The following is an 11,104-nucleotide window of genomic DNA, read 5'->3' on the forward strand; positions in this document are numbered from 1 at the left end:
AATTGTCAATGAATTCATTCAGATAGACCACAGTAGCATCATCGACATCCCGAGGGATCCCTCGTTCTCACCTGTCGGTGAAACTGTCGATGTTGTGATAGATGAGCATTCTCCGGGTAAAATAGTTAAAGTGGGATAAGATATAAGTCCTCAGATAAAAGATGAATTAACAAAGTTGCTTCGGGAGTTCTCAGACATATTCGCATGATCACCATCCGACATGCCAGGAATTCCAACTGTCGTAACGAGACACTCCCTACATGTCGACCGTAAAAAAAATCCTGTTAGGCAAAAGAAGCGCACATTCTCAAGAAAAACGTCGAGCTATCGACGAAGAACTCGATCGCCTTTTAGCTGCATGTTTCATCGAGCCTGTAAAATTTCCTACATGGATTGTTAACATTGTCCTGGTGAAGAAAAGTAATGGGAAATGGCGAATGTGTGTCGATTAGTCCAACCTTAACAGAGCATGCCCTAAGGATTATTATCCTTTGCCGAATATAGATCAACTCATCGATGCAACGGCTGGTCATGAACTGCTGTCTTTCATGGACGTATTTTCAGGATACAACCAGATTAGGATGGATGATCAAGATTGGGAACAAATAGCGTTTATCACACATCGAGGTGTCTTCGTATATCGAAACATGCCTTTTGGTTTAATCAATGTTGGGGCAACATTTCAGCGCATGATGGATGAAATATTTAAAAGTCAGCTGGGTCGAAACCTCGAAGTGTATGTCGACGATATGATTACAAATGTTAGATATATTTGATAATGTCATGTGTAATATGATATGTGTTTAGTTTTCAGATCTTACTTAACAGGGCAAATCAGTACTTAACTGGAAATCAACACTTATACTGAAGACAGAACTTCAGATATCAGAACTTAAGTTGATCAGAAGATATTTATCAGGAGATAATATCAGGACTTAAGATGACTTTCAGATAAAGCAGGGGGCTGATTGAAAGGAAAGAAGATCGAGACTAAGACAGAAAGAATTATACATGAAGAAAGTGTTGGGAACCACGGACTTAGGGTGTTACTACATTTTACGATAAAGATTACGAAAAGAAAATCACCTTGTTAACGGTTGATTCCACGCTCTTCTATTGTATTCCCAAATTCCCTTGAGCGAAGTGTGGCCTCCGTCTTCTCAAGTTATCCTCCCTTCTTGCTCCTTGGTGGCTATAATATGTTTTCACACAAAACCAAGCAAGAAGAGAATAAGAATATATATAGGCTACAATAGGGACCATGGATAATTAGGTTGGGCCCTCTAATTACATCTTGAGCCTAGCCCAATGTAATTAAATATTAATTTAATCCACTAAAGAATTAATATTTGCACTACCTTTCCTAATACCGCAATTTAATTAATTCGGTTCCAATATTATTTGCTTATTAAATTCCCCATGTTTAAAATATCACATGTCCATTAATAAAATAAATTACTGATAATTTATTTAATTAATATCTTTTATCCTTGATCATCCACTCAACCTTTATTTAATTATGCCAGAATAAATTCCACCTGCAGGGTTTCACATAATTAAATCTTTTTGAGCTTTCAAGGGGATATCATTAACCCGAATATTATTAGGACATGGATTCCTTCAATAAATAATATCCACCATGTATATAATTCCATCACCCAAAATATAATGACATAATTCAAAAGAATTACTTCATATATAGATCAAAGCATGTAAATAATATACACGTGTCAATTACTATTTCCGGATTAAGAACCTAAGCATTAATAATAACATAGAATCTTAGTTCTCCTTCTTAATCAGTATTAAGGGAACAATTCTAAATTTGATCATGTTCAATATACACAAAGTATACTAGTATTATTTATTAGTCAATATAAACTAATCTAAATAATACTACAGCCATACCAGTGGATTGTCCAACACCACTTGTGCTGTGAACCTTATTATATTATATAACCGTATTTAACAATCTAATATTCTGTATCCCATTTGATACTAGATTGTTCACAATATATAATATTAGACAACATGTAAACATTCAAATGATTCTCAAATAAACTGGCCAGAAATAAATGTATATACTTCAAATAAATATTTTTAGTATACACTAACAATCTCCCACTTATACTCAAAATATTCTATGTGTACATCAGTGTTTATTTAATCCACTATTACATAAAAATCTATGTGTCCATCTATCTGACTCCTATCGCTTCCACATGCTTGTCAAAAACCTTGGTTGGCAAGCTCTTTGTGAAAGGATCTGCCCGGTTGTCTTCTGATGATATGTGAGCCACAACTATATCCCCTCGCTTTACGATTCCTCGTATGAGATGATACTTACGTTCAATATGTTTAGCTGCTTTATGGTCTCGCGGTTCCTTTGAATTTGCCACAGCACCAGTGTTATCACAATACACCGTCAAGCTCCTAGGCAAATTAGGTACCACATCTAAGTCCAAAAGGAAGTTCCTGAACCATACAGCCTCCTTGGCAGCCTCAGAGGTCCCCACGTACTCAGCCTCCATGGTGGAGTCTGCAATGCATTTCTGCTTTACACTCCTCCATATAACGGCTCCACCTCCCAAAGTAAAAACATATCCCGAGGTTGATTTCCTCTTATCCCTATCTGATTGGAAATCTGAATCAGTATATCCCAAAGGAAATAGATCTGAGGCCTTGTAAATTAACATATACTCCTTAGTCCTTCTCAGGTACTTGAGTATAGTTTTTACTGCACTCCAATGTTCCTGACCTGGGTTCGACTGATATCTACTAACCATGCCTACAGCAAAGCAGATGTCAGGCCTCGTACATAACATAGCATACATTAAGCTTCCACATGCTGAAGCATAAGGAACTGCTTTCATGCTCTCTATATCCTTAGGTGTCGAAAGACACTGCTTCTTAGATAGAGCAACTCCATGCTTAAAAGGTAAAAAACCTTTCTTGGAGTTCTACATTTTAAAACGAGCTAATACTTCATCAATGTAGGGCTCTTGAGATAAAGCCAACATCCTTTTCTTGCGATCCCTTATAACTTTGATCCCAAGGATGTATGCCGCTTCACCTAAGTCCTTCATGTCAAATTGTTTGAACAACCATGCTTTTACTGATGACAACATCTCAACATTGTTTCCAATGAGTAAAATATCATCTACATATAGTACTAGAAAAACCACTGCATTACCTTCACTTCTCTTATACACGCACGATTCGCTTGGACTTTGATCAAATCCATATGACTGGACTGCCTGATCAAAACGAATATTCCAGTCTCTAGAAACTTATTTAAGTCCATAAATATACCTCTTAAGCTTACATACCAGATGCTCTTGGCCTTCCTTAATGAATCCTTTTGGTTGCTGCATATAGATGGTTTCTTCAAGACTTTCATTAAGAAAAGCTGTCTTGACATCCATTTGCCAAATCTCATAATCGAGATGAGCTGCTATAGATAAAAGAATACGGATTGACTTAAGCATGACTACCGGTGAAAAGGTTTCCTTATAATCGATACCTTCTTTCTGAGTATACCCTTTCGCAACAAGTCTTGCTTTCCAGGCTTTCACCTTTTTATCTAATCCCCTCTTTTTCTTGTAGATCCACTTACATCCAATAGGTTTTATACCTTTGGGTGGTTCCACGAGCTCCCAGACCTGAGTAGAATACATTGATTCTATCTCAGATTCCATCGCCTTTTGCCAAAGATCTGCATCTTTGTCTTGTACTGCCTCTTCGTATGTACGGGGATCATCATCATGTTCACCAGGGACCAAGTCTGAAGACTCTCCCAAAAACATGAATCTATCAGGCTGTTGAACAACCCTCCCACTACGACGAGGCACTGGTGCGGTATTAGTGACAGGTTGGACATTATGTTGTGGTTGTTCTACTTGTACTACAGCTTCATGGGTATTATTTGTCCCTCCCACTAGTTCCTCTAAAACGACACTACTCATGAATTTGTGATTCATTATATAGTCCTCCTCCAAGAATCTTGCATTGGTGCTAACAATGACATCCCGATTCTTCAGACTATAAAATAAATATCCTTTCGTTCCCATGGGGTAGCCTACAAACAAATTTACTTCTGTACGAGATTCTAACTTAGTCGCGTTCTTGTTCAGCACATGTGCTGGACAACCCCATATTCGAATATGTCTTAGACTCGGTTTATTCCCGGTCCACAATTCTAAGGGGGTTTTAGGAACCGACTTAGAAGGTACTAAGTTCAGAAGATAAGCTGTTGTCTCTAAGGCATGTCCCCAAAACGACTTGGGTAAATCCGAATAACTCATCATCGATCTAACACTCTCTAAAAGAGTCCGGTTCCTTCTCTCTGCTACACCGTTCTGCTGAGGTGTGCCTGGTGCAGTTAACTGGGATTCTATCCCATTTTCTGATAAATATTCCCTAAATTCTCCAAGCAAGTATTCGCCACCACGATCTGATCGTAGTGACTTAATACTTTTATTAAGTCGCTTCTCCGTTTTAGCATTGTACTCTTTGAACTTATCAAAGCACTCAGACTTACGGCGCAACAAATAAACGTACCCATATCTAGAATAATCATCAATGAAAGTGACGAAATATTCATAACCACCTCTTGCTTGGATATTCATGGGTCCACATAAATTAGAGTGAACCAATTATAACACTTGTTTGGCTCTATTCCCCTTTGCCTTGAAAGGCCTATTAGTCATTTTACCTTCCAAGCAGGATTCACAAACTGGAAATGGCTCCACTGCCAATGAGCTTAAAGGCCCGTCTACTACCAATCTTTGAATCCTCCTCAAGTTAATATGACCTAATCTCAAGTGCCAAAGATATGTTTGGTTCAAACTAGAAGGTTCCTTTCTTTTAGTAGAGTTAGAAGATGTGTTATTCAATTCCCTAAATTACAGTTGCAGTGCAGGTTGACTGGGATTAATTATATACAAATTGTCTTGCAATGTACCAGAACATATAATTCGTTTATTCATCATAATAGAAACATTACGATCCAAACAAACATTATAACCATCCAAAGCAAGTTTAGAAACCGAAATTAAATTCCTTCTAAAAGAAGGTACATAAAGACAATTGTTCAAAACCAAAATCCTATCAGAACCAAAAGATAAATGAATAACTCCTACTGCAACTACTGCTACTTTCGTAGCATCTCCCATGAACACATATATCTCACCATCTCTAAGCATTCTGGATAGCTGGAACCCCTGCATAGAATTACAAACATGATCAGTGGCTCCTGTATCTACACACCAAGTGCTCGTAGATATAGCCGCTATAAATGTTTCTGTAACTAGAGAAAGAGACATACCAGTATTGTTTGTCTTCTTAGGAAGAGGACAATCCTGTTTCCAGTGACCTGACTGTTTGCATCTGAAGCACTTTCCCTTAGGCTTGTTCACACCACCCTGAACTCCCACTACCTTCACAGATTTCTGTGTTTGAGCCTTTTTCTTCTTCTTAATACCTTTCGGCTTAGAGGAAGAACCTTTCTCAGCCACATTCACTTGAACACTCTGCCGAAATAATCCTTCAGCTGCCTGAAGTTCTGTCAGCAGTTCTGCGAGACTATACTGCCTCTTGTTCATGTTGTAATTCAAGCGGAACTGCTCAAAACTCTTGGACAAGCTCATAAGGATAATGTCAATCTGGGTTTCCCCGTCAAGTTCAGCACCAAGGATCTCTATCTCATTCAGATGCGACATCATCTTGAGAACATGATCCCTTACAGGTGTGCCTTCAGCCATCTGAGTGTTCATTAAAGCCTTCATGGCTACTTGTCTAGCAGCCCTATTATGATCTCCAAAAAGTTCCTTGAGATTAAAGAGCATATCCGAAGCAGTGGCCATAGACTGATGCTGATGCTGCAAAACACCCGACATTGCTGCCAGATTGTAACATCGCGACATCTCATCAGCCTTAATCTACCGTTTATAATACTCTTTCTCATCTTCAGGAGCATCAACAGCAGGCTGTTCAGGCTTGGGTTCATAAGTGCAAAACTTGTACTCCTCAGCAGTCAACACAATGTCCAAATTTCGTTTCCATTCAATATAGTTAGGTCCGGTAAGTTTGTTATCCTTAAGTATGGTGAATAGTGGATTAAAGCCCATTTTATCCTGAGAATCATGCATAAAAACATCACATAAATAAGGGTGCATTAATTATTAAGATCTATTGATTCCTCTAACAATTATTAAAATTTAATGCACTAACATCTAAACACCATAAGCTTCTGGTACGCCACGATGTGTGACAAGTATACCACCTAATTTTGTTTAAATGTTACTTCGGTCATATTACTAAACAATATGCCACGTTGGGGTGGACTATATTATTTTTCATAGCTAAGTGTATACCATCATCAAATCTTAAATTATTTGAAATCTATGGAACTAGGTACGCCACGATGGGTGGCGTGTATACCTTCCAATATTCGTAATTTTGCCTTGAATAGAATACTTCAATTCAATATTCATCAATGGTTTGATTTCCAGGTAGTGGAGGAGTCACATCGGTCTCGCTTAAAACCCACAGCCTTACAAGTTCGATGAACTCATTTTTGACAAAATCGCCCCAAATCAGAAATAAAGAAAATCCGTATTTTATTCCTTTTAAAATTAATTTAAGAAATTTGTTCTAGTAATTTCTATAACATTCTAGACACCATAAATTACAAGCCATGATGGGTGACGTATATATAATTTATATTCGTCTTTATGTTAAATTACCTACAACAAATAATGGAGACCATGAGATTTAATTTCATATTAATTCCCTCTCCCACTTAGAATTTTTTTATTAAAATTGAGGAATTTTAAAATTAAATGGGGTCCCATGTCGTTATAATTATGTTTAATCATGCATTCAAAATACACACATAATTTTAGCAACATATAACATTTAATTAAAGCAATAAATAAAATTTATGTCCATGTCGTCCTAATTAAGTTAAACATGCAATTTTAAAGGAATTACACACATAATTAACGACACACATAATCAATAAATTAAAGCAATAATTAAAAATTTAATGGAAAAAATTAAAATAAAATTTCCACTATTATGGCCCTTGAAAAAAAAACCAGCTTTCGAAAAAAAAACTGCCCCAGCACCTGTTGCGCATGCCAGACCTGCGTTACAGCCACTCTGGGCGTGTTGCGCAGGTGTAGCCTGCGTTACAGCCAAAATAGGAATGTTGCGCAGGTTCGACCTGCGTTACCGCCGTAACTTGTCCTGTAACGCAGGTCCGGCCTGCGTTACCCCTGTTTCTGCTGTTTTTCACCGCGCCGGCCGCCTGTTCCTTTTCTGTGAGTTTTGTTTTGGTTTTGTTCGATCCAAACACCAACAACAGCCCCTTGTAATCGCACAGCGAAACAAAAAACTACCGGAATTGATTTCCGATCGCACATAACTATTACAAAATACCTGGAACAATTACAAAAAAATAGATCTAATACAAAACTAATTTTGTAAAATCTATTCTAACACGATCAACCCTCGAGTAAATTACAACCACGATTAAACCACGTGGAAACCAAAACAGAAATTAACCACGATTAAACCACGTGGGATCCAAACACATAATTAAAATATACATGGCCATAATAGTGGATTAACAACCTGCATCAAAACCAATACAAGCAAAACACTATATACACGCATATATAATTACGACATAGACATTATATCATAAAACGTAGAACCCATTACCAGGCTCTTGATACCAATTGTTGGGAACCACGGACTTAGGGTGTTACTACGTTTTACGATAAAGATTACGAAAAGAAAATCACCTTGTTAACGGTTGATTCCACGCTCTTCTATTGTATTCCCAAATTCCCTTGAGCGAAGTGTGGCCTCCGTCTTCTCAAGTTATCCTCCCTTCTTGCTCCTTGGTGGCTACAATATATTTTCACACAAAACCAAGCAAGAAGAGAATAAGAATATATATATAGGCTACAATAGGGACCATGGATAATTAGGTTGGGCCTTCTAATTACATCTTGAGCCTAGCCCAATGTAATTAAATATTAATTTAATCCACTAAAGAATTAATATTTGCACTACCTTTCCTAATACCGCAATTTAATTAATTCGGTTCCAATATTATTTGCTTATTAAATTCCCAATGTTTAAAATATCACATGACCATTAATTAAATAAATTACTGATAATTTATTTAATTAATATCTTTTATCCTTGATCATCCACTCAACCTTTATTTAATTATGCCAGAATAAATTCCACCTGCAGGGTTTCACATAATTAAATCTTTTTGAGCTTTCAAGGGGACATCATTAACCCGAATATTATCAGGACATGGATTCCTTCAATAAATAATATCCACCATGTATATAATTCCATCACCCAAAATATAATGACATAATTCAAAAGAATTACTTCATATATAGATCAAAGCATGTAAATAATATACACGTGTCAATTACTATTTCCGGATTAAGAACCTAAGCATTAATAATAACATAGAATCTTAGTTCTCCTTCTTAATCAGTATTAAGGGAACAATTCTAAATTTGATCATGTTCAATATACACAAAGTATACTAGTATTATTTATTAGTCAATATAAACTAATCTAAATAATACTACAGCCATACCAGTGGATTGTTCAACACCACTTGTGCTGTGAACCTTATTATATTATATAACCGTATTTAACAATCTAATATTATGTATCCCATTTGATACTAGATTGTTCACAATATATAATATTAGACAACATGTAAACATTCAAATGAATCTCAAATAAACTGGCCAGAAATAAATGTATATACTTCAAATAATTATTTTTAGTATACACTAACAGAAAGAATTCTATGAAGAATTTAATACTTGGAAGAAAAGATAACTAGTTGATATATTTTAGGAAGCAGAATTATATTCCATATCAATTAGAATTTATCTTGTAATTGTGTAGTATATAAACACATGCATAGGGTTTACACTATAAGTGTTATCATTATCGAAGTTATTATTCTTTGTAACCCTAGCAGCTCTCGTGATAATTTGTTCATCACTGAGAGAGGACAGTTCCATATTGTAACAGAGTTTATTGTATTGAATAAAATCTATTTTCTGTTACTTGAGTTCTTATGTTCGATTTGATTGTGCTAAACACTGTATTCAACCCCCTTCTACAGTGTGTGTGACCTAACAACAAAGTCAAAATCTTCCAGCTGTCATACCATCGACCTTCGAGAAACCTTTGAAAACGTTCATCGCAATAACATGCGATTGAATTCGTTAAATTGTTCTTTTGGCCTAACATCTGGAAAATTTTTAGGATTTCTTATCTCTCAATGGGGTATCGAGGCAGACCCCTTGCAAATAAAAGCCATTTCTGAAATGAAAGACCCTTCGAACATCAAAGAGGTTCAGCGTCTCACCGGATGTATAGCGGCCCTTCGGAGGTTCATACCACATGCCTCTAAAAAATACAGTCCTTTTTTCAAGGTTATCAAAGAGGCTTCAAAGAGCAAGAAGTTAATATGGGATGATCAATGTAAAGAAAGCTTCGAAGCACTGAAAACTTTCTTAACAAGCCCACTGATTTTAGCAAGAGCACTGCCTCGTGAAGCTTTAAAAGTATACATATCAGCCTCTGATGGGTCGGTAGCCTCCGTTTTGGTTAAAGATGTCAAGGGACGCGAAGCCCCAGTTTACTATGTCAGCCATACACTGAAAGATGCAGAAACTCGTTACCCACATGTGGAGAAATTAGTGTATGCCCTCATTGTATCAAGCAGAAAGCTCCATCACTATTTCCAAGGCCGAATATTAAAGTTATGACTGATCAACCCTTAAAGCGCATCTTACACAAACCGGATATGACAGGGCGTCTCGCCGCTTGGACGGTTGAACTCAGCCAATTTCACATCGAATATCTACCCCGGAGTGCAATGAAGTCCCAAATTCTATCAGACTTTGTTGTCGAATGTAAATTTGACAATCCTAAAATTAAGGAAACATCATTCCCACAGAAGGCTTGGAATCTTTATGTGGATGGATCCTCAACATCTTCATCAAGGGCGCCAGCGTGATTTTATTTAGTCCAGAAGGCTTCAAAATACAACAAGCTTTGAAGTTCTCATTTTCGGTAACAAACAATGTTGCTGAGTATGAAGCTTTGTTAGCAGGGCTACGCCTAGCGATCGAGTTGGAAGTGAAAGTTTTAGAAATATTTGGCGATTATCAACTTGTTGCCAAACAGTTACAAGGTGAATTCAAGGCACACGATGCTCGAATGTCAATTTATTTAAATTTGGCCAGGTCCATGCTGAAGAAAATTTCGTCATGGACAATCAAGAACATTTACATGGAGGACAATCAATTGGCTAACGCCTTGTCCAAATTAGCATCGTCCTTCGTAACAACGTCAGAGGTAATTTACGTCGAGTAGTGAAGTATTCCTTCTGTTGATATGGATATTCCGCACCCAGACATGTTGAAAGTTAATGAGATCTCCTATGTTGCAGCATCAACCAATTTTGGAGTACATCTTATTGAATAAGTTACCACAAGATATGGGTGAGGCTAGAGCCATATCATACAAGGCAAAGAACTATTGTGTGCTAGAAAACAAATTATATCGACGGGGTCTAGTGGAGCCACTACTCCGATGCTTGGGACCAGAAGAGTCCCACACCTCGATAGTAGAAGTCCATACAGGAATTTGCGGAGACCATTTGGGTGGAAAAAACTTAGCTCTTAAAATAGTGAGACATGGTTTGTTTGGCCCATGATACGAAGAGCTGCGAAGATTTTGTACGAAAATGTAAGTCATGTCAAATATATGGAGCGGTATCCCATCAGCCCTCGGTGAAAATGATCCCGGTCGTCAACCCTTGCCATTTCTATCAATGGGATATAGACATCGTGGGTCCCTTCCCAAAATGCAAAAATCAAGTTCAATACATCGTCGTGGCTGTGGACTACGCAACAAAGTGGATAGAAGCCCGACCCCTGGTTAAAATTCGAGAGAAGGAGATGATTGAATTTCTGATGGAGTACATTGTATTCAGGTTTGGGGTACCAAGAATCGTGGTCATTGACAATGAAACCCAATT

General features: G+C 37.2%; 1 protein-coding gene across 1 annotated transcript; it reads left to right on the plus strand.

Annotated features, from left to right (window-relative positions):
- Positions 1-9,823: 9,823 nt before the first annotated feature.
- Positions 9,824-10,780, plus strand: LOC141685516 (uncharacterized). The gene is made up of 3 exons (XM_074490610.1): positions 9,824-9,974; positions 10,175-10,419; positions 10,514-10,780. The coding sequence occupies exons 1-3, from the start codon at positions 9,824-9,826 to the stop codon at positions 10,778-10,780; spliced, it is 663 nt and encodes a 220-aa protein (XP_074346711.1).
- Positions 10,781-11,104: the final 324 nt, after the last annotated feature.

The sequence above is a fragment of the Apium graveolens genome, chromosome 9 (assembly GCF_009905375.1).
Source record: "Apium graveolens cultivar Ventura chromosome 9, ASM990537v1, whole genome shotgun sequence".
NCBI classification, from domain to species: Eukaryota; Viridiplantae; Streptophyta; class Magnoliopsida; order Apiales; family Apiaceae; genus Apium; species Apium graveolens.

What these genes read in the sequence shown, in the direction of transcription:
- LOC141685516 (XM_074490610.1), top strand. Translation starts at nt 9,824, where the DNA reads ATGACTGATCAACCCTTAAAGCGCATCTTACACAAACCGGATATGACA. An exon ending in ATCAGACTTTGTTGTCGAAT is followed by an intron (nt 9,975 to 10,174) that starts GTAAATTTGACA and finishes CTTTGTTAGCAG; the next exon opens with GGCTACGCCTAGCGATCGAG. An exon ending in CCTTCGTAACAACGTCAGAG is followed by an intron (nt 10,420 to 10,513) that starts GTAATTTACGTC and finishes CCTATGTTGCAG; the next exon opens with CATCAACCAATTTTGGAGTA.